Source organism: Labeo rohita, chromosome 11 (assembly GCF_022985175.1).
Source record: "Labeo rohita strain BAU-BD-2019 chromosome 11, IGBB_LRoh.1.0, whole genome shotgun sequence".
Classification (NCBI taxonomy): Eukaryota; Metazoa; Chordata; class Actinopteri; order Cypriniformes; family Cyprinidae; genus Labeo; species Labeo rohita.
The window spans coordinates 27,672,515-27,697,765 of record NC_066879.1 but is presented as its reverse complement, the minus strand read 5'-3'; the positions used below and the strand labels follow the sequence as shown (position 1 = coordinate 27,697,765).

General features: G+C 37.5%; 1 protein-coding gene across 1 annotated transcript in view; it reads left to right on the top strand.

The window, feature by feature from the left end:
• Positions 1-7,197: 7,197 nt before the first annotated feature.
• Positions 7,198-25,251, top strand: part of mdfi (MyoD family inhibitor) — a 36,173-nt gene continuing 18,119 nt past the window's right edge. The window contains exons 1-3 of the mRNA XM_051123432.1: positions 7,198-7,719; positions 8,359-8,492; positions 20,129-20,266. Coding sequence (XP_050979389.1) covers positions 8,390-8,492; positions 20,129-20,266 — 241 coding nt within the window. The 5' untranslated portion in view covers positions 7,198-7,719; positions 8,359-8,389. The remainder of the gene's footprint in view (positions 7,720-8,358; positions 8,493-20,128; positions 20,267-25,251) is intronic.

The window sequence follows — 25,251 nt, the reverse complement described above, 5'->3', positions numbered from 1 at the left end:
GGTTAATATCTAAATTTTTGCGCATCTTTGCCAGCATTTGGCAATATACAATAATAGAAAAGAGAGTCTTTCCTTCTTAAACACTACCAGTCTCTGTGGTGACAGACTTTTGGAGCTTGTGGTGTTTCTCACACAGAAACCCTCAAAATAGTCCATTGTGTGTGAGGTGCAGAAAATGTGCTCTCAGTTGAGTGCACGCAAGGGAGGTGGCTTCCCCTAAAATATGCAACATACATTTGACACTCTGACTCTGGTGTACAACGGGTGATTGAACCAGAAAGCAGGGGCCTCAACTTCAAATGGGGCGTCCACAACACACTCCACTTCCAGAACAACAATTTACTAATAATTTACTTACCCCCTTGTCATCCACGATGTTCATGTCTTTCTTTCTTCAGTTGTAAAGAAATTATGTTTTTTGAGGAAAACATTTTAGCATTTTTCTCCATATAATGGACTGATATGGTGCCCTGATTTTGAACTTCCAGAGAGGAAGCCGCTTTTACAGTTTAAAAGCAGCTTCAAATGATCCCAAAGGTGCTTGTAAACGATCCCAGCCAAGAAATAAGGGTCTTATCTAGCATAACAATTGGTTATTTTAATAAAAAAATACTTTTTAATGGCAAATGCTCGTCTTGTCTTACTCTGCCTGGACTGTTTTTGTTCCTGTTCATGACAGGTAGGGTATGTTGAAACACTCCCATCTCATGTTCTCCCTCAACTTCAAAATCGCCCTATATCGCTGTTTTACCTTTTTTGTTAAGGGTGTTTGATCTTTGCATGTTCACTTTGCAAAGACTGGGTCGGTACTTCTGCAGCGATGTAGCTTGAAATGATTTTGAAATGAATCATTGAATTTTTGAAGTTGAGGGAGAAAATACGGTCAGAGTTTTTCGACATACCCTAAATGTCTTGAGACAGAATACACAGAGTTCAAGGACTGCAAGGCAAGACGAGCATTTAAGAATAAAAAGTATTTAAATGGTATTTTTTTAATGTAAATAACCGATCGTTTCGCTAGATAAGACCCTTCTTCCTCGGCTGGGATCGTTTACAACCGCATTTGGGATAGTTTGAAGCCGCATTTAAACTACATTTTGGAAGTTCAAAATCGGGGCACCATACCAGTCCATTATATAGAGAAAAATGCAGAAATGTTTCCCTCAAAAAACATAATTTCTGTACGACTGAAGAAAGAAAGACATGAACATCTTGGATGACAAGGGGTGAGTAAATTATATGTGAATCTTTGTTTTGGAAGTGGACTTCTCCTTTAAGAAGAGGGACATCATGGCCTGGTCCATTTGATGTTGTTTTTGGGGATGGAGCAAAAGAGTAAACGAAAAAAAAAAAAATGACAACAGTCTTTGTATGTGCTCCATCTATGGTATGAGTAATAGGGTAATGTTTGCAATTACCTTTTTGTGTAATAGCATCAAGCTAATCACTCGGTTATATCATTTACATCTCATATTTAAACTCTCACTTAAAATTCTGTTGAGTAAGCTGTATACTGACTGCCAGAGTATGAATACAGTAATAGATAAAATATTAGAATATCCATGAGACATCTTTCACATGAGAACAATGCATATTTTCTGCATCGCTCTGAATTTTATTAGGGACATTAAATATTGATCTTGTCAATTAAGTAGTCCGAATATCTCTAAAAATCTTTTAAATTGTATTTATTTCTCTAGCTTCAAAAAAAGCAAAATTAAAAACACAAAACAACATTATTACTAGATTTCTTTGTTGTTGTTGTTTTTTTCTGTTTTTTTTTTTTGGCTACTGTTGCATTGTCTATTAGTTCTGCAGTCTCAGACTGACAGTGTGGTGGCACATTGGGTTCATTCTGACCAGCAGGCTGACAACATATAGAGCCCCTACAGAAGTGTGGCCATGTGATGGTCTTGTTGTTGTGTTACAGACTCTGTCCACCAGGAGGGGTAAATAAACCAGCCAAAAACTGAATGGGGCAAAGTGAAAAAAAAAACAAAAAAAAATAGAAAAGGAAAATAACAGGACAGGCCCAGTCAGAGAGCTCTTTCAGTCTTCTGAGAAAATCTTTCACTGACATACAGACAGGGTGGAGAGTGTTATTCCAACCTATTTAGACCGGGATCAGGTTCTCGTCTATTTTTTTTTCTGCCATCCCTTCTCTTACTTTGAAATCTGCCCTGAAAGCTTATCTTTAAAACACACAGGCCTCCGCTCTAAGGAGGTGTTGCCGCAATATTGAGAGAAAAGATGGAAAATGTGGGTGTTTTCGGAAAAGTTAGCTTTTTATTTAATTAAAGTATTTTGAGATTCTCTTTGAAAGACAGGACATTTACACTGGCTTGCAATTTAGTAGTTTTTCGGGAGGGGAAAAAAACAGCATTAAACTTTGGTAAACTCAAATACTTTCTGACTTGCAAGGCTGACTGATATTGTTTGCATAGTGACTGTACTACTAAGTGTCAAAATATGCCATTTGCACCACTTATCCACCTAGATGAATGATAAATCTCTCCCTCACACACACACACACACTTAAGCATTTAAGTGTATCCTGCACCCTCCAACCCTACATAATGAGTCTAATTAAGACGGCTCTGACAGAATACCTCAGCCTGGACTGCTGGCTTACAGAAGGCCCGGACAGGAGAACAAAAGCATCTTTGTAAGTGATTAGAAACACATTTTCATCCTTCTTTCCTACCCCAACCGTGCCAAAATGTTCAATTCTGCTACAAACAATCAGTGTCAAACGTTTAAAATAACATCCAAGAGAAAAACACTGTTGGACATGAGTAATTCAATTTCTCAATCTACCCATTTTACACTCAAAATCCTGTTTTTTCTCCGCTCGCACCTCTCTAGCTCCTCCTCATTCATTTTTATCACAAAAACATTTGGGCCATTAGCAACACTTGAACATATCAGGCTGTTTGTTGCATTCTACAAGATATTATGGGAAGACATTCACTTACTCAGCTCCTCAGTTCTCCAGATTCCAGCACTCACTGATGATGACCTAGATATGGTTAAGTACAATGACCTATAAACATGGAGCGATACATAGCCAAGCACCAAAAATGTCACCATTTTCTTCACCCTCATGTTATTCCAAACCTCTATGACTTTCTTTCTTTTGCAGAACACAAAAGAGGTTAACTGTTTTTGTCTATATAATGAAAGTCAGTGGGGTCTAAAACAACACTGAATCCAATTGCCTTTTCAAAACAACATCTTTTGAAAATTACACGGGTTTGGAATGACTGAGGATGAGTAACTATCCCTTTAGCAATGCTGATGACTGGCCAAGCACTGTTAGATCCAATCTGGGTCACATTTAAGCATGCAAAAACTCATGTCTCTATGAAAGCTTGTGGTAGATTAAGGCCTACAGGACCACAAGATCCTGAGGCCATAGAGAGAAGAAACTAAGCAGAGTGGCACCTGGTAAATGTCAGGTTAATTACCAAGACAAAAACGCTGAAGGGTTGAATATCATTGACCGGTCAACAAACACTGGCAGAGGCTAATGAGTGGTAAGGAGTGCTGTGTTTTTGCATTGAGCGTCATTTGGATTTAGCTGTGGGTGTGGACATCACACCTTACTCAATCATAAAAATGGAATTTCTTAGATTACATCATATCAGTTCGAATGACACATAAAGCACAAAGCTCAAGTCTGCACAGTGCTGGTCTATACTGATGGTCGTCTGATCCAGTGGAAGGGCATCAAAGTGTAGCATTCCCGTTACATGTGCAAAGCATTTACAAGAAACTGCTAAAAAGTGAGGAGAAAGAGGTGATGGAACCATAAACATGGAATTCAGGTCTGACACTGGCATAAATAAACATAAATTGGAATGCATGAAATCATTCCTGAAAGAAAGAAAGAAAGAAAGAAAGATCTTCATTGGCACAAATGGCACAGGGGCCTAAGGCTGACTTACAGTCATGGTATATGCAACGCAGAAACATATTGATAATGCACTGCAGTTTGTACACCAATGCATTGCTCTATTCTTTATCATAACGGCAAGTAATAACGACGACAAACATCCACTATTCATCGACACATTTCTAGACAATTGCGAGCAAACAGATATTGCTGTTAATCAGTTAGCCAGAGACCTACAAGCTGCGCGGAGTGAACACAACACACACAACTTTAGGTATTTTGCATGCTACAGAGTACATGAGAGCAACAATTTTTAAAGGATTACTCCACTTTCAGAAATGAACCCCATGTCATTCAATATGTTCATGTCTTTCTTTCTTCAGTTGCATGAAATTAAGTTTTCTGAGGAAAACATTCCAGGATTTTTTTTTTCATATAGTGGACTTCAGTGGTGCTCAACGGATGGAAGATTAAAATGCAGTTTCAATGCAGCTTCAATGGGCTCTAAACGATCCCAGCCGAGGAATAAGGGTCTTATCTAGTGAAACCATTGGTCATTTTCTTAAAAAAATTTATATTTATACACTTTTTAACCACAAATGCTCCTCTTGTCTAGATCAGCTCTGCACTTTGGGTCAAGACAGTTAGGGTATTTCGAAAAAAATTCCTATCTCATTTTCTTCACAAACTTCAAAATCATCCTACATCGCTGTTTTTTGCCCCCTTTTTTTTGTAAAGCGTGTTTGGCCCTTCTTGCACGTTCACTGGGTTGGTACTTCTGCAGCGATGTAGGATTATTTTAAAGTTGGAAGAAAAAATGAGATGGCTTCATTTTGGTTTCAAAAATGAGAGTTTTTTGGCATACCCTAACTGTACCCTCACGGATTTACCTTCACAGTGCAGAGCACAGTCAAAGTCCCTTTCAAGGAAAGTCTGTTCACTCGGTGGCCATATTTGCAACGCCTCCAGGTAGCTCATCCAAGACCAAGTCCTATCTAAATGAATAGGGGAATCCTGAAATCTCAAAAACAGCTCGCTGAACTCGCAATTGAATTACATATTTCAAATCAGCAACAAGAAGAGGGTCTGCGTGTGCAACAAGTGGGCGGGGATAGGCTAATGTTTCAAATTGATGTCAACTTGAAACAGCTTAAAATTCGTTTTAAAAACGACTTTAAAGTACTATATTAGTTCACTTCCAGAATAAAAATTTCCTGATAATTTACTCACCCCCAAAGCTATACAAGATCTTTCTTTAGTCGATTAAGGTTTTTGAGGAAAACATTCCAGGATTTTTCTCTATATAGTGGTCTTCAATGGGAGCCAACGGGCTGAAGGTCCAAATGGCTCTGCATAATCCCAGTTGAGGAATAAGGGTCTTATCTAGTGAAACAATCTGTCATTTTATGGTAATTTTTTATTTATTAAATGACAATAATAATAAACATAGTTTTACTATAACTTAATTTACTTTAAAATATATTTAACCTGAGTTTTCATGCTCAATTACAGGCAGTTACCCACATTTACTGTATGTTTACGACAGAGGTTGCACTAGACTTTAACATTGTCCTTCATTTTGACGGAGAGGGTCGTAAAAATTCCGTCATAATCTATTATTACCCGTCATTTTAATTTTCATATTTTAATAAGAATAACACATTTACTTGCTTTTATTTTTGTTCACATTTTCATTTTTAATCATGAACCTACAGGACAACAGCGCAGTGTTTAAAAACAACAAAATACACTAGGGCTGTGTAAACAAACAAACAAAAAAATCGATTATTCGATTTTAATAGATTCTTATTTTAATGAACCAGTATCGATACTTAAATCCCAATCGATCTTTTGGTCTATGCTGTTTTCAGTTGATGAATGAACAGTAACTTACATAGTGCGTCTTTCTTCCAAAAAAATTGCAATAGGCTAGGCTTTGTGTTACTTTTGATATGAAACAAAGTCTCAGATTTCAAATTCTGTCCATTTCATTAGGAAATTCAAACAATAAATATCGTTTTGTTGCTCTTTAATGTGTCGTGATAGATCGTTGTAGCTACTGGGTACTCACCTGTGAGTAATCAAACGCATAGGAAAACATTCATGACTGTTTCGTTTTTGTTCTGGATCCCCTGCCCTGCTGGCAGACTGGAGCGCACTCGCCACCAACTGGACAGGTGTAGGAATTACAGCTAAAAGTTACAATAGATCACCCTTAATGTAATCTTTCAAAGTGTCAAAGCGGCCTTCATGCTTTACAGTAGTTAACGTTAGGTAATGCATTAACTAACATTGACAGTATTAATTAATCTTTGTTAAGGTTATCATTTTAATAATGTATTAGTAAATGTTGAAATTAAAATTAATGTTAATTAATGCTTTAGAGTTGTTGTGCATTGAATGTTTGTGCTGCATTTTCTACTGGCAATTTGATTTGCAGCTTTCATATGCTACACCTTGCCCACCAGGTTTTATGTAGGCCCACCCACTTAAAAATTTCTGGCCTCGCCCCTGTCTTACATTAGCTCTTCGATGCGCATCCATGACATCACGCATTAATAATCACGTTGAAAAGTTAACGTGCGGTTAGTTCTTTGTGTACTCCGGTTCAAAAAGGTAAGGTAGGGCAGAAACTCCTTTTTCTCCTCCAACTTCAAAATCGTCCGATGTTGTTTTACCCATAGATATATAAACGTAGATGCCTCATTAGCAACTCTTTCTATGGGCCACTAAACGTAAGCCGTCCACCATATTGTATTGGTCAACTTGACGTCATTCACTATAGTAATCACTGAATATTTGAAATGCCACAATCCTGCACGTTTTAGATATTTTTATAGTAGTTTTACCTATAGTTTTACTTTTTTTAAAGGACTTTTTTGAACGTTCGCTTTGTAAACACTGGAATGTTACTTCTGCCTACGTGACGTGTGACCTTTCCAACGTGAGTGGAGCTAGTGCAAGAGGAGCATTTGTGGTTAAAAAGTACCCAATTTTTTTAGAAAATCGTTTCGCTAGACAAGACTTATTCCTTAGCTGGGATCGCGTAGAGCCCTTTGAAGCTGCAATGAAATTGCAATTTGGACTTTGAACGCGGGGTTACAATTTAAGTCTAAAATCCTGGAATGTTTTCCTCAAAAACCTTAATTTCTTTTCGATTTTTCATATTGTGTGGATATTATATTATATTATAATTATATTATTGTTTTCTGCTTTCTATTGACGTGTTTTTGTTTATAATGTGGTCCTGCGGAGTGTAATCAGTGTAATTGTAGAGTACAGGCATCTCTTGCCTGCAGGGAGTCAGAGTAATCAGCCCTCAATGTCATTTCCTGTCGAACAGTCTTGGGCTGAGTGCGCGACTGCTGCTGCTGTGTGAGAGTCCTCAGCTACAGTGCGAGAGCTCGAAACACTGAAGAACGACCTCAACAACTTTCATCGTTACTGGAAATTAGGAGAATTTGAGAGGAAAACACTTTTCGTAGTCGTTTACAGCTGTTTGTTTTTCGTCTTCCTTTAGTGTAGTGAGAAACAACAGACTCTTTTTCCTACTTTACGATGTTTTCTGTCAAGTTTTTGGACTCTGAAAGAGTTTGAAGACGAAGATAAATCAACGCTGGAGTTAGCTGGCGAGATAAACAGATGAGGAACAACGAGGGTCAACATTCATGTAAATAATAAAACAGCTCAATACTTGAAGAGAGAGATACATGAAGAGAAAGAAAAGATTTTTCCCCGCTACACGGGACACTTGAAAGTTTGTTTTGCGCTAACACTAAAAGATGCTTCACTGAAACAACACTGGTACGGAGTGACCTTTGCAGGTATGACATTTGGACTGTTTTGTTTTACTTTTCTGCCTCAGGTTTGTCCATAAAGTGAACTGTGGACACGTTCAACAGGTTTGAGTGAGTTTTGCAGGAGCGTGCAGAGACTCGCCACAGACAAACCACAGCACGAAAACCAACAGAATCATGCTGTTCTGTGTGCAGCGCATGATTCATGCACAATTATTGTAATAATATTCGTACTATTTACGTTTTTACTAGTTTTTAGTTTATGTACTAAAAGTACATGTTTTAAGAAGCTAAATAAGTATTCATTTAGCACATGCCATTTTAATTAAAGAAACTCTTGAAATAGCATGGTTACCACAGGAATGCCATGGTCTGAGAATCAAAATTGTGTTTATTTCTTTATTTAGTTAATGACTTGAACGTTTGCACAAGTCTGTTGTATCTTAGCCCACCATATATTGATAGCTTCTGGCCATGTTCTGCTTCATTGTGCCGTTTTAGTTTCTTCTTCTTCTGCCAAGCATTATTTCCCAAGCCGCTGGTGTTTTTTAAGTTCTTTGGCCCACTGACATGAGCCAAACAATAGGAGGGGAAAGCGATAGTGGGAACAACGACAGCTGTGTGTTTGCAAGCTTAGCCTCATTTTCACGTGTGTTTCTTTTGCAGGGTAATTTCTAGTCACCTGGCTCCAGAACAGATGTCCAAGGAGGACCACAGCCACAGCGCCAGCCCGCCCGAACCTCCAGATGGAGCCCAACCGGACAGTCCGCCCCTGGAAAAACTCACCACGCCATGCACAGGTAGACCATACACAGCTAGCAGATCTCTGGATGTTTAATATATTTCTAGCCAGTTGATCAGAACCGCTTGATCGCAAGCAAAAGCTAGTGAGCTCCCTGCTCCCTGCACACTTCCGACATGAAGGCCATTCCACAAGGTAGGCAACTTAATTATACTGCCTGCTAAGATACCTTTTTAAACTAAATTGCAGGGCAGTATCTTATGTATCCTACGTGGAGAAGACAATACCAGAATACACTGCTTTGAGCTTAGTGAAAATGACACACTGAAAGAAATGTTGACTGTAAATATAATCACAAATTTGGTAAATACAATATATCTTTGTAAATAATGTGAGGCTCAGTGGTTAACTGTATCAGCCCATACAATCTGTCTTTGGTAACTGCCAGACATCCAAAATTAGGAGTCAGACGTCTGCTTCTCATCTGATCTTTTACTGTGGTCCGGTCCACGCAGTACGATGACAACCCTGTAATGAGATGCATATATACTAAGGTCAAGAAGATTGATTTTTCTAAAAAACTTTTTTTTTTTTCTTAGAAAAGACACATACAGTAGTAGCTGTTCCAAAACTTAGTGAGCAACCTCTGTTGGAAGCAACTTGATGCTGCTTCCTAAACTTTTTTCAAACTCTTAAAGAGATAGGTCACCCAAAAATGAAATTGTCATAATTGACGACTCACCCTCAAGATGTTCCAAACCTGTATGAATTTCTTTGTTCTGCTAAACAGAAAAGAATATATTATAACAGTAGATATGCTGAAGATTTTTTTGAATATTTAAAATAACTCTTTTCTATTTAAATATAATTTATTCCTCTGATTGCAAAGCTGAATTTTTATCAACCATTACTTCAGTCTTTAACGTCACACGATTCTTTGAAAATCATTCTTATATTGCAAATCATTTTTATTATCAATGTTGAATGCTGTTTAATATTTTTTTTGTAAACATTTTTGAAAAGAATGATGAATAGAAAAGTTCAAAAGAATATTATAATATATATTATAAAAGACTACTATCACTTTTGATCAGTTTAATGCATTCTCTAAAAAAAAGTATAAATTTTTCAAAAATTTTTTTTGGAATATTAATTAGTTTCTTTTTGGTGTAGTAGTGTATGCTATAAATATATGTGTGTATATAATAAATATAATTATTGAATACTTAATGCATTGGCTCTTTTGAATTCCCTTTCATTTTGGGTGCAGCCTGCTGTATGTAGGCAATAGGCACAAGATTTAGAACAGGGCTAATAAGAGTAGGCACTATTGTTTTTGTGCTCGACTAGTGGAAGTCTGCAAACAGGGTTCACAGTGCTAGTGAGGCGTTTAGTGGTTTGATGAATATGCGCTTTGCTTAGCTTTGGCATCATGCTTTGCAGTGAATGGGGTTCAGTGAGTTTTGGTTTGTCAGTAGGGCATTGAGGGTCTCTGAATTCCAGAGGAGGAATAAGCCACTTTGGAAACGTTCTTCAGATCTGTCGTACTGTCCTAGTAGCAAGAGGTCAAAGTTCCTGATTAGTCATGGTGCTCTATACAAAGGGCACTGCAGAATATGCCAAACTTGTCCATCTCTGGTCCGGGGAGCATGTGAGCATGTGTATTTACACACACACACACACACACGTGCGAACAACAAGTGGCTTTGAGCGCACCACCTCTGCAAACTGCCATGGTCCTTTCTGCAAGAATCAGATCCGCAGGCGGAGGCCTCGTATTTACTGTGGAAGAAGGCAAGTCCTGGCCCAATCCTCCATTTGCATAACAGTGCTGCAAAAACCAGTGAGCGTGTTGATTCCTGTGTTACTGCCACAGCCAGTGCACCATGGTAAGCCAGCCACAGTCAAAATTAGGCCACCAGGCATATATGCGATCTGCCCAATAACTGCTAATTAGATTTAGCTCTGAATTGTTCCTGAATATTTGAGGTTTGTGCCTCAACATGAAGCACATTCATTTGGGCTGTGAGGAATTCTCATCTCAGGGCGTATTTTTCTAAAATGAAATGTTTACATTTTAAATGATGATGATCTTGTGATCATTTTTGCTTTTTAATTTTTACAGTTAAGTCCAACAGGATCTAGACTAGTCTAAAGAACTTTATGAAAACATTAGCTTGAATGAGGCCGCCTGATTACGGATATGGCTCGTGTCCGAGTCTGAACACTGCCTTCATTGACTTGCCTTCTTTAGCTTTGGTGCCATAGTTCAGTGTACAGGCCTGACTCACTGTGGGAGATGAAACATCCACACAAACTCCCTGCTCTCCAGAGTGCATGACTAAAACTTTTCTCTAGATGTTTTTGAAAGTTTTACTTTTTTCATTAGGTTCAGCAAGAATTAAGGCTAAATGCCTTTTTGTGTAATTTGAAACTTGACAAACTGCCAGTGTCTCTGATTCTGCTTGAATTGAGTTATGATTTGACAGTGATGACAGAGCTCTGTTTGTTTTTAAGATTTATGAATGTGTCGACTGATCCTGTAACAGTTTTTTGCATGATGAGCAAATATAACAGAGCTTCATAGATATATTGTAGATGTGGGAGACTACAAGAGGACAACAAATTCCTGTGATATCCGTGCAACTTGTGTTTATAGGATCTTTTTGCATTATCTTTTACAAAACTGTGGTCAACAGTGCGGAAAGCAGTTATATTTTTTAATTTTAATAATGCATTTTCAAAAAATGGTGCAGTTTATTTGAACAAATCAGTTATTTCTAAATGAATATACATTCTGTATAGATTGAAGGGCAGTTTTTCTTTTTTTTTACAATTTCCGAAGGTTTTTTTTTTCATTTCTTAAGAAAATTCTCTTTTGGCATGATCTCATATACTTGTCACTTAAACGAGTGTGCAACAAGCTATGTGTGTGTGAACCAAGAGTAAACCTTCATGAAAATACCTTTTTGAGAATGCACACAAAATATAAGAACTATTTAAAGCGGCAGTCTGTAACTTTTTTTTTTTTTTTTTTTTTTTTTTGGTTAAACATTATCTGAAATCAATTTTTGAGCAAATACTGTAACCAGCCAGTGTTCAAAACAATCTACTTACCTTAACCCAATTCACAACGGTCAACTTGTAATAATGTTTTCTAATTTGAGTGGTACTGATAGGTTTTCATGGGAAATATGAGCATGTCGCCATTCGTCTTTGCGTCATTACATCACGTCTGTAAACATGGAGTCCCGGTAGTAGGCTATATCGCATGTGAGGATGCTGCAGGTGGTGGATCATTTATAGCCTTTTCTAACAGCAGCTGGAATAATTAAATTCAGCATTTTGATGGCATATTATAATCCAGAAAGGATTATGTGTTAATGAAACACATGTAAGTGACTGAAATTAGATTGCATTCCAGTTTTAAATGTGCATCTGATTACATATAAGTGGGAATTTCACAAGATTTGTATTTCAAAGCAGTTCTGAGCAACATTAATTTGCTTTTTGGGTAAGAGTAGTAGTTCACTTCCAGAACAAAAATTTAACGTACTCACCCCCTTGTCATCCAAGATGTTCATGTCTTTCTTTCTTAAAAAAAAAAAGATATATTTTTTTTTGAGGAAAATATTTCAGAATTTCTCTTAATATAATGGACTTCTATGGTGCCCCGAGTTTGAATTTCCAAAATGCAGTTTAAATGCAGCTTCAAAGGGCTCTAACCCAAGGCTCTTCCCAGCCGATGAAGAAGGATCTTATTTAGTGAAACGATTGGTTTTTTGTTTTTTTTTTTCTAAAACAAAATTACAATTTATATACTTGTTAACCTCAAATGCTCGTCTTGTCTAGCTCTGTGTGAACTCTGTGTATTTTGGTTCATGACAGTTAGGGTATATATATATATATATACAATTTTTTTTTTTTTTTTTTTTTTTTTTTTTTTTTTTTTTTAAGGAAATAACCGATTGTTTCACTAGATAAGACCCTTCTTCCTCTGCTGGGATCGTTTAGAGCCCTTTGAAGATGCACTGAAACTGTATTTTGGAAGTTCAAACTCGGGGGCACCATAGAAGTTCATTATATGGAGAGAAATCCTAAAATGTTTTCCTCAAAGAAAAAACATAATTTCTTTACGACTGAAGAAAGAAAGACATGAACATCTTGGATGACAAGGGGGTAAGTACATTATCTGTAAATTTTTGTTCTGGAAGTGAAATACTGCTTTAAAAGAGCACTTTCTTTATAAAATTTGGAATGGTATGACAATTAGAAATTAGATTGTACAGAAATGGAAATCTACAGGTATCGCTAGGCCTTATACACTATACACTAGGGCTGTGATGATAAATCAATGAATTGTGGTTTGTGTATCAATTCTGAGATTTTCCAAATGCACCACAGTTCTCTCTGGAATCCGGATTCTCCGGATTCTGAGCTTGGTTATTAATAGCAGATAGCACTCTAATCGGTTTCTAACCACATACTCAAATCCTCACAAAAAAGAGTGCTGAACAACGCTTGTGTGTTCGGCTGAGCCATGTAACTGCACTTCGGCCCAGAATGCTTCTATAACAAGAGATTAATGTAAACAGTTCACTGTGAACACCCTTGTAATTTCACTTTAAACTTTTTGAACTTTGAGTTATGTTTTTTTTAGGTTCAAGTTTGTGTAAGGAATTGGAAGCAAGCAGAGTACAGCTGTTTCTAAAGCATACAGTGCCATCTGCTGGTAAAAACTATGCTTAGAATTGATTCAAGAGAGAATCGCAATGCATTTGGAAAATCTCAGAGTTAATGCAGCATAATTTCTCGATTTGTGATGAATTTATTTTTCCAGCCCTAATATACAAGTAGTCACGCAATGCTGATGTTGTTAACATCAATTTGAGAACAAAGTATAACAATAATAATTTGCACAGTTTGATGTGATATGAGCTAAGCAGTCATTGGATTTAATCTAATGTTTTTTTTTTTTTTTACTCGGTTGGGGAAAAAAAAGTGGCTGACATGGTACTTGTTCGGATGACAAAATCCAGTAAAAATTCTTATTTGGGTCATACTTCCAAGACATAGAATCTGTAATCCACACTGGTGCGATGACTAACAGCCACACATACTCCTCAAAACATTTGATTCATCTGCACTGAGGAGCCGTGCCGATGCACAACCCATGTAAAGAAGTAAATAACTGCAATTGCTGGTTTCAAACAGAGATGGCGACAAAGGCAAAACTTAAAGACTACAGCTTTAAATAAAGCCCACTGACGTTTTATAAAACTTTCTTTATGTTGTTGTGTTTTGAATGCTTAAAATGTCCTGTCTGTGGTTGTCTAGTAAAAACTATCTTCTCTAAAAAAATATCTTGTTTTCTTATTATGATTGGAAGTTCATTACCCCATGACAGCCTGTGGGGATTTTTGGTGCATCCTTATAAAGAAAGCAAGTTATGAATTACCATTCTGATGTGATAATTCAAATGCAGTCCAGCAAAACTCTCTAGTGTAAGTTATATTGCCAAGTGACAGCAGTAACGGATGGTCCATTGATGTGTATTCGGAGCACTCGTTCAAATGGCTTGACATTCACGCTACATAATTATTTGCAAATGCTCAGCTGGCCTTTTAAGATGTATATTTTGGCTCCTCCTGACATGTCTGGGGCAGATATCACTCGCCGGTCTCCTTTGTGTGGGAAAGATTGAGAAGGTTTCATCATGTTGAATCGTTGTGGGGTCTGTCTTTGATGCCTGGCCTGATGGTTTTAAGTTGCTGTTGAGAATCTCATGACGGGGAGGGTGTGGGGGTGTGGGGGGATTTCTGCAGCTTTTACTCCAGCCATAAATCTTACTGTAAAAATGGCAAATTAGCAAGCATTTCTCGAGTACATTTGGATTTTGACTGAGAGGGTTCAAAAGGGAGAGAGAGAGAGTGAGCGCAGATCAATGCTGACCTATGAGGCAGCTGTTGGCCACTCACCAGTGTGTTTGAAACTTCCTGTTGCTGCTTCAGAGCCAGCAGAGGTGCGTGACTGTGCAAAAGCGAATGTTTTTATGTTAAAGAGAACCAGGAGACGTGGCATGTCACGCATGGAGATGCCAAGCCTTGAAACAGAGACACAGACCCCCCCACTTTTCTCTTACTGTTCTATCTCCTCAGAAACTTTCAAGCACAAGATACAGTGCTGTTAAATCCTCCCTAAAGCCTGTTAAATACCAGACATTTTCTTTTTTAATGAGCTTACAGTGTTTTTTCCCCCATCCTCTATTGTACTGGCTAAATAATCTGTGAATTTGGCTAAATTCCAAAACAGTTCTTTGAAGCTTTTCTCCCTTAAGCGTGTGTTTTTACTCTTGGCCAGTTTACAAGCCCAGATTAGACTCTATTGTTTCAGAGCCAAGCTTAGTAAAGATGTTACCATAGTTATCAGCATGTCTCTTCAGAGGATCAGCCACAGACGTTTGCTTAATTATTTTCTTTTCGCTCCCCTAATTACATCCCTGAGGGGTCATCGCTAAAAAAAACTGTGTCAAAGTCATGATGGGCTCACAAATGTGTAACAGGGGAGGATGAATGTGGGCTTTAAATGAGGCGCTCTGCTTTAATCCATCTGAGATGCTCCACTAAGTGGCACCACCTGTTTCCTGTAGCACTCAATGCAATTGCAGCGTGTTGAGTAAGATACAGATGAATGTGAATAAATATGCAACAGTCAGTGAGTTTTTGTTTCACAGCATACTATATAAATGAGATTTATTGACTCGAGGGCCTGGCAAAAATCAACCACATGGGTGCAGCTCCCAACATGTTACATTTCACAAGTTGCATAATGATTTTAGAGGAACAAATCTCAATCATTATGCAGACATGATACAACACATTTGGAATCTGCTCTTGATGACCTGTTTTCACCTTCTATGTTTGTATTTTAACCTAAACTTAGATGTTTTGCACCTTATTTTCTTAAAGTGATCTCAAAGTAGTGAATTTGAGGAACGTAGCCTGCAGCGTAGTTTGATTCTCTAGCCTTCCAATTCCCAGTGTATCCCTCTGTTCTCTGTGCCCCGTGGCCAGCACATTGTTCCAGATGCCTGCAGAGCTACAGCGGACCCTGTCTGCCAAACCTGAAGCCGATGAAAATGTTAGCCTACAGCTGCATAAAATCTGCCTCATTTTTATGCTTTTCATTTCATCTGTACTTTTTCTTTTACCTCTCCCCCTTGTTTTTCTCATCCTCGCACTGTGCTAGCATGATATCACCCTCGGTGGATTTTAAAGAGTGATGGTTTTAATTAGTCAGGGTAATGACAAGTAATTAACTCCCAACACAAGTGGCCGCTGCACTGCTCCTCTAGGTCCGCCTTTGAGATTGCATGATATTAACAGTTTTCTTTGTCACGTTACTGCAATACATTTTTCTCCAGGCACACGCTGAATAGTGAAGATGCAAGTTTTACACTTCAACTCGGCAAATTATCTCTAGATTGAAAGGGATAATATTTTTCACTGCTGCACAAGAGAAAGTACTTTTCACATGGTGTAATCTCTTGTATTCCATTAAAAGCTGAATTTACAGTCATCGCTGTTAGGGGAGGTCTTGTCGAGTCAAAGGAGAAGTTCTGGATACCAGAGTTGGAGAAAGTTCTAATTCAGGCATGTCTCTCGCCTAGTCTTCAGTTCAGCTATTCCGCTGAGACGCATGGGGGTGTGAAATATCTCTAAGTCTCTTGTCAGTCTCTCTCTCTTTCTCTTTTGTCTGTTTCTTCTGAAAGAGTATTAGTAGGGGTTGCTGAGGACAGAGCAACTCTGCCACAAAATAAAGAAAGGCTGGGGCTTGAGGGTTGAGAGTATTTCAAAGTGTCCCTGTAAAGCCACATGGCTGCGCAGTCTCTAATACCAGGCCTCATACCTGACTGCTCGAAGATTATAGAAAGTCTCAGTGTGTGCCCCCAGACCTCGGGAGTAAATAAGGCAAAACCACAGAAAGGAGAGAAAGAGATTGTGAAAAAGAGACACAGAGGGAGATGGAGAGCTTCGAGGCAGGGAAAGTGACTCAGAATCAGCCGTGTATGAGTGTTTTGGCCTAATAACCGCTGGATGTTATACACACCCCTAGAACATTTGTCATTCTGCTCACTCTTTAAAGGTGAGGCTTGTCCTTTTTTTGGATCTTATACTTCTGTCCTAGTTTAATATGCAGAGGAAACTATTAATAGGTTGATGTGAAAATTGTAAATTCTGTGGTTTTTGAGCATCCAGACTCATTTGTCAACCAGTTTGAGGTGTTGAGTGATGATAGTGGTGCAAATGACACACTCCAACTTTAAAGGGACAGTTTACCCAAAAATGAAAATTCTGTCATTTCTCACCCTCATGTCATTCCAAACCCGTAAGACCTTCGTTCGTCTTTGAAACACAAATTAAGATATTTCTGATGAAATCCGAGAGCTTTCCGACAGCACCATGACGCGTCTTTTAAAATGAAAACTATCCTTGCCTACACTGGCGTTTTCACTGCGTTTCAGAAACAAACTACGCCTACACTACACAACTGAAAACGCACGTCACATCACTATTCAGGCTGCAAATGTCATCAAGGTACAGTAAAAATACTGTAATTTATTTTTTTTAATTAAACGGTTACTTTTCTTAAATGAGCCTCCAAAATGAGATGCAACAAATGAGCATGATGTTATTGTTTACACAGTCGTCAAGGATATGCAGAGCGAATGTGGGCAGCCACGCCATCGTTTTCAAAAGTGTTGGTTTTGATCCGTTTACACTAAAAAGCAACCCCAGAGTTTTCAAACTAAAAAGGGGTCTGAGACGTCTCCATTTTTGAGGGTCGAAAAACACCAGGGTGGTGTAAATTTCGTTTTAAAACGAAAACGCACTAGTGTAAACGTAGCCTCAAACATCTGCATTTGTTTTGTCACAGGTTTGAAATGACATGATGTAATTTTTATTTTTGAGGTCAACTACCCCTTTAAGAAAGAATCATGTGTACCAGTGTACTACAGAATATCGCTGTAAGCCTTCCCTGGGATTGTACCAATCGGATGCTGATGTACATTTTTCCAAGTAGTCTTTACCACAAGACACCTCATTCCTGTTGTCGTGGGAAAAGTACTATAAAATTTAGGTGGGCTTCCCCCCCCCCTCCACAACACCGAACATTACATGTAGCTCAATGCCTTTAATGCCATAAAGTCTTTATGACCATTACCCACATACTATATTTTTATTTCTATGTTCTTATGTTGTTTACTGGGAAATGCATAAGCTCTGTTTACAAGTCAAGTAAAGTTTCCACAAACTTTCTGCCTCTAGGGTCCACACACGTTGCGTGCACTAGTAATGCCCTATAGTCTATCACATTTTGCAGATTTTGTATTTATTTTTTAATGTACTTGGCCAGCTGTAAAACAACCAGCGTGTTTAAAGCACTAGATCGTTAACCCAGAGATCTGATTTCGAAAGGCTTTTGCGAACGTGGCATAATTGCTGAGATCATTAAGTGCAGGTTCTTGAAATTCCTCACCACATAATATGGAAGGCTGAGCTGAAACTATGATGCCTGCACCGTAAATCTCCCCTGCCTGCTGTACGCCTTGATTATGATGAGGAATTAAAGCTCTGCCTTTGATAACTGCTGGGTTCCAGTTGCTAATGCTCAGTGATCCACAGCAATGGGAGAACAAGAGGAGCTGACGCACGCTTCAGTGCCACAGTGGTATAAAAGCAGACTTCTGTTCAGCAACGCTACTGAGGCAGGCTTCAGTGGTCTGTGTTTTAAAGCTAAAATGGTTCATAAACGTGATCCCTGTCTGTCCACAGCCCCAGCGCTGCTCTCACACTCACCCACATCAGCTTATAAACTCTCTGAACCCTGCAGGTTTCACTCTCTCACTTTTCGCCTTTCTTTGTCTCTGTATTGCTTTCCTCTAATGATTGAATATGTATTATAAAACGGCTTTCTGGAATACTTTGATTCTGATTAGTCAATCACAGAATTCAATTGTCGAATATTTTGTATAATTATGTAATTTTGTATAATTTTGTATAACTACTGAAGACTAAGACTGACTTATTGTTCTGTATATTATACTTAATATATATACTTAAACATAATTATATTATATATAATTTTTTCCCCACAGATATTTGTTGAATTCGTTTGTGTCTATTTGTTTGTTTAATTTTCTTAATTTAATTTAAATAGCTTAATTTAAAATAAAATCCTGTTTGCTCTTTAAGCTCACAGGTTCTCTGTCGTGATAAAAATTTGTGACTGTTGCTGGTGTTATTGTGACGTTTTCTGCTCTGTCAGCAGCTGCTTCCAGATGTGGACTTAGCAATTCCAGCTCCTTCATTACTACACAGGCACATACAGGATATAAGGCCCAGGGGTCTGCACAGGACCACAGGATGCTTTGAGACCTCAATAGGCAAAGTGTCAGGGAATATTTGTGCTGCTGCCATGAAGTGCTGCAAACAAACTGTACTTTTATTTGTCGTTGAGGTTAAAGAGAAAAGAAAGTTGACGTTTCTGTGAGCTATGAGCTCAGGCCCTGACAATTTGTCTGTTGTTGGAGTTTTGGTTGAGAAAATGGGGGATGGAAGCCCCTCGTGAGTCGTCTTGGTTTGCCTGCTCAGAAGTGAAAGAGTTTAGTAGAGAAAATAAATAAGAGTGTATGGTTACAGTTCTGTCAGCAGCTAGATCTGACTGACACCGTTAGGTCAAGATCCCTGTCACTCAAATGCCTTCTCCTTTTTATTTATCTTTTTCTTTCTGGCTTTCTTTTTCACCAAGGACTAGGGATTTAGTTTTTTTAAATAGTTTTTTTAATAGTAAATGTTTAACTAGTTTACGCTAAAAAAAACAATACAAAATGCTATGCAATGGTAAAAAGACATCCATTTTAATACTGGATATGCAAAGCTTTACAGATAAAACACTTTTCTAAAAGGGTTTTGCCATGCAAAGCTCCTAATAGTTATTTGTTGGATGGCTAATCAATTTGCTATCAATCTTGACCCTGCTAAGGTAATTTCTTTAAAAAGCAATCCTCTTGTTGTTTAAATTCCGAGATAGAAACCCCTAACACTCACACAATCGCACAAAAAAGGTAGAAACTGGAGTCTGCCAAAACCAAAGCAAAACGAGGCAGAGAGTCACTAAAGGAAATAAACAGAGAGCAGTGGACTGATGTTCCACAGGAGATGCAGTGTGTGTTTATCAGACAGCCAGTAAAGCCCAGCTGGCTTCCATTTGGGTAGGTATGGGCCAGAGGCCAGGACGGAGCAAAGCTCAGTTGCACTCAGTTCAGCTAAACACAGCGCTTCTCCTCACTAAGACCCAGTCCTGACCCTCTTTGATGTCATGCTGCTCTAGCCTCCTCAGACAGCCCTGTATAATTACCAGGCCACATAATAAGACCACTTGGCTCCAGCGCTAACTTATAAAACACGCACTCACAAACACATGCTGCTGACCGCATGAATGCGCTTTCACAGATACGTGAGCAGAGCGTGCATGCAAAGTGATGATCTAGCAAAATAGCTGGTGCGAATATAAACACATTTGTACTGTTGTTGCATCAAGACACTGTAGAAGTGGATGTGACAGCGAAGCCCTGTGTAACTTTGTTTTTTTCTCTCTCTCCTCTGTGTTTGTGTTTTTTGGCCTTCGAAGGGAATGAAACCGGTGAGCAGACAGCACAGAATTCAAACACCCCACCCATGGAAAAGACAGGAGACGTGGAGAATGGCAACAACAACAACAGCTTGTCCCAACCGGACCTCACTAGCACTCCTGGCAAAAGCATAACATGTAAGCAGAAACAATTGGACTATGTTACCCAGCAGCCCTTTACAGTTTGTTTGTGCTTGGTCTGTCTGTGCCGTTGTTATGGAAACCGATGAAATGATGAGGAAATTAGGACTGATGACACTGGCCAGAGGGACAGAGATATTAAGGTCTCTGTTATAATACGCACATACAATTTGATTAGGATTTGATCCCAAAATGTATTTCGTCCTACATCAGAAGAGAGGAAAAAATGGGGCTTTGTTAAGGCAAAAAAAAGGGCGTAAAAACACTGTGCACACAAACATTATTTATCAAATTGTTTTCAAATGAAAAGACGAATAGACACAATATATGAATAATACATAATTGGTAATGAATAATATAATAATTGGGACTTTTTAATCTCACAATTCACACCTTTTTTTTTTTTTTTTTTTTTTTTTTTATTCTGAAAAAAAAAAAAAAAAAAAAGAAAAGTCAGATTTGTGAAATATTAACTTGCAGTTACAAGGAATAAAAGTCTAAATTGTGTGATTAAAATCTATATTTTGGGTTTTTTTATTTCATGGTAAACTCTGAGATGTAAACTCAGTGTTCAGAGAAAAAAAGAGAAAAAATTGCGAGATACAATAAGAGATGTGATTTTCTTTTTATTCGATGACAGAAACAAAAACAAAAAACAAAACTCTGAGATAGAAACTCAGAATTCAAAGAAAAAAGTCAATTGACCCTCCGCAAGAAGCCGTCCTTTTTAGTTATTGTTGCTATGTCCGTCAAAACAATGCACATCACACTACACATCATGTTCTCACACAGTGAAAAATACATCGTGAAGCAAAGAGGAAACTGACAACATGCTGACAGACAAGACAGAGCAGGTTACTTCTGGTATGAAACAAGGTCTCAGCTTTAAAATGTTGTCTTTTTTTTTTTTTTTTTTTTTTTTTTTTTTTTTTTTTAAGTAATTCAAACAATAAATACTGTTTTGTGGGTCTTTAATGTGTTGTGACGGTTCACTGTATTGCCTTATTAGATCAATAGATGTGAACCAATCTTCTTTTCTTCTTTACTTGAAGCACGTATTTTAACATCAGAATGTATTTTTTCACCCGCTGAAAGACGTCAATACACACAAGTTTAAATCCACCGAAGTTAATCTACTCTCTTGTCTGATTTATTGATCAGACATTTGTTTGTCAGACTCAGAATTATGAGAAAAAGGTTTATATAAAAAGCAAGTTTATAGGTCTTAATTCTGCCTTGTTTCCTCTGAGTTTTTTTTTTTTCTTCATAATTACGTCACAAATAGATTTTGCTTGAATTTAAGAACTATGAAGTGGGATACATTTACGAAAATCATTTGTATGGATGTTTTAGGAATCGTTCCTAGGAACATGTCATAAGTTGTAAGTTCACATTTAGGATCATTATATGCACATCTTCTTAAAAAGGGCCCTAGTCAATTTGGATTTATCAGTGAAATCTTTCTGTATTACTGTTTTTATAGTACATTAGAGAGGACAGGAAGTGATGTGGGGAATCAGAGCTTCATCTCAGTAGCTCAGAGCAAGTGCACTAACTGTGTTTCGGCTCTGACTGATAGTAAAATCATGAGCAACGAATGTTCTGGAGATCAAGCAGTGACGTGTGTACCAGTGCTAAGAAGTCTGTAGTGTGTCTCTAAGAGTGTGTAGATGCAGACTGGGTGTGTACTAGTCCTCTGACTAAGTCCTCTGACTAATGGGTAGGTTGTTGATATGTCCTGTTACTGAGTCACACCAGCACCAGTTTCCTCTGGGACAGTACACCCACCCATAACCTGAAATAACTAGATGCACATAATGAGCGCATTGACTAATCGCACAGTCAGCTGTGTTTGTTTTTATCTACAGTGTCCGTGGTGTAATAATTACATTCATAAAACGGTAGAGCTGAAGGTGCAAAATGCAGGGTTTAACTAATATTGCTGTGAGAAGCTAAACATAGATTCTTTGGCAGGACAATGACGGAGGCTCTCATGTCAGCTGAAGTTGGTTAAGAGGTGCGTGAAATGGCCCACACTTGCCTTATTTAACAACTGAGATTTGATATTTTTGGAGGTAACTGCTATTGTTGTGATGTTGCCTTGGTAACAGTGCCAGGTGAGTTATAGCACTGTGCTTTTGGCAGTCGACGCCAGCTTTCTTACTGCTCTCCAAGGCATATATTGGTGATAGTGTTTCATGATTTTTCAGCTTACTTTTCACATTGAACATGGCAGGGTTGACTTAAAAAGTCTTAAATTTAGTTTATCAAATTTAAGGTCATAAAAAGTCTTAAATTGTACAAGAAAGTCTTAATTATGATTAAGAGGTCTTAAATTTTAGGCACGGGAAGACCAGAATTGCGATACAGCTTAGTGTCATGATTAAACTTCAAAAGGCTATGATTTCGTTACATAAACATGAGCGCTGCGCATTCAAAGTCCGGTGCTGAGCTGCTTTGTGTACTGCCGTTACCGGAGAAACGCATGTCTGCAGTTCCGAATGCGCCATCTGCTGGCAGAGATTGAATGTGCATTTTTAATAAGTCTGTTGTTTTGAGTAGAGTATTCTTACAATACAGGAGGCTGTAGTTTCAGGACCGCATTTCTAGGACCCTGTAATTTTTTTTTTTTTTATTATTATTTATTTATTTTATTTTATTTATTTGTCGTATGTATGCATTAACAGCTCATACTATTTATAGCAGTTGCTATTCAATATCTGTATATTATTTTTAAGAAAATACTAAATGCAGTTGTTTAATTATATACACTTAATTATTGTCCTAACCAGCTCCTAATCCTAAACTTACCCCTGGGTAACCCTCTTGAAATATTTAGTCTAATTTATTTCAGTATATTCTAGATTTCTGTTCATTAGCTGCTGCGCTTCATGTCTGGCGTGTGACCCACTTAACAAAGTGAAGTAAACGGTAAAACAATTGCCATTACAAATTAGTGTGTTTATTAGTATTTCAATTAATTTAAAATAATTCGAATACAAATACTAATTTACAACATCCAGCAGCACAATGAACTGTTTTTTACAGTTAAATGGGCTAAATGGAGATTTCTGACACCCCTTTGAACACTCAAGTTTATGTGAGCTTTTACATTAAAAATAAGATGGCAAGATAAAAAAAATTAGTAGTTTCAATGGATCTAGTCTTTGCGTCTGTTTGATATTTCTTTGTTGGAATATAATTGCTAGATGGCACTGTCCCAGAAAATAGGGTCCTATAAATGTGGTCCTAGAACTGCAGCCTCTGGTATTGCAGGAACATAGTATTGGGGTTGTTTTTGTTCAGACCAAAGCGAAAAGCGACCCATGTTTTTACCCTGTAAACATGCAGAGCTGTAAATGTGAACTGGTGGATCATTAAGAAGATAATTCATCACAAAAATCTAAACACTAACATGTATTTGTATGTTTTTTTTTAAATGAATATAATAATTTATTAATGATAATTGTTTCAATTAATATAAGTAAAGTTTTGACTCTTCTTAAAAATTGATACTTTAAAGAAATGTGAAGTGTATCACTTTATACAACTTTTTGTTTTTGTGAAAAATCTGAACTGTAAATCAGTTTTCACAGTAGTTTAGTCATTTTACAGTTTAATATTTAACCATAGACATTGCCTTACCCTGCTCATATGGTATTCATTTTATTTGTGCAGGTCTTAAAAAAGGTCTTAAAAAGTCTTAAATTTGAGCTTAAAAATCCTGCAGCAACCCTGCATGGGCTTTTGGATTTATATGATGTCAATTTATTTGAAGTATAATACTGTAGGGCTGACTACAACGGTATAAATATGTGACCAGTGGAGATTTTGCTGTACTGTGGGGTGTGTGTTTGTGTGTACTTGTTTTTGCTACATTGTGGCCTTCGGCCTTTGGTCCCCACAATGTTAAAAAATTATAAAAAATAGTAAATGATGTTTATCTGAAAATGTAACAATGCAAACATGTTTTCTGTAAGGGTTAGGTTTAGGGTTAGGGGATAGACAATATCGTTTGGTCAGTGTAAAATCTATAGAAGTCTATGGAAAGTCCCCACAATTCACAAAAACAAACGTGTGTGTGTGTGTGGTCTTGTTTTTATACTGTATCTTGGTGGGGACTTAAACCTAAATACATACAGACTCATGGGGACTCTTGTCACCGTGGGGACCTAAATTGAGGTCCCCATGAGGAAACAAGCTTATAAATCATACAGAATGAGTATTTTTAAGGAAGTGAAAATGCAGAAAGTTTTCTGTAAGGGTTAGGTTTAGGGGAGTTAGAGTCCCCACCCCACAAGGATAATAAACCAGACGTGTTGTGTGTGTGTGTGTGTGTGTGTGTGTGTGTGTGTGTGTATATTAAAAAATTAAGGGGGAAAAAAACTCTTAATAATATATATTAGCATTGTTAGACGCTTATTTTTGTATAGTGTTATTTATTAAATATGAAATTATAATTAACATAATTTTTTCCCATGATTTGTTGAACAAACTTTGACAACAAGACAAACTTTGCTGTCATCAGTTCAAAACTGTTAAAAATGATACCATTTTAAGATGAGTGATATTTATATCTCCCCTATTGCAACACTCAAATTGCATCAAGACAAAAAATTCAGTCTCTTAGTTGATCAGTAACTGCATGTAACTGACAGCTAAATATGATTGATAATCAAACTATATTCATTAAGATGTCAATTCATTTTTTTTTAAAGTACGTTGTTCATCGTTCTTCTCCCTTCTGGTGGATCCCTGTTAATTTTCTGTCTGTATGTCCATGTTCTCTCTCTTCCACTAATTTTTCTTCCTTAATTCTTTCTGTCTCAAAAAAACTCTATAACTGTACAACTGTTTTCTGCAAAAACATCAGAAAATAGTTTAATTAATGTAATTATTGCATTTAAGAACACTGAAAATGACTGAAAATGAAAAGAATAAAAAGGAGTTAAACAAATCATTATTTAATTATTTAAATTGCT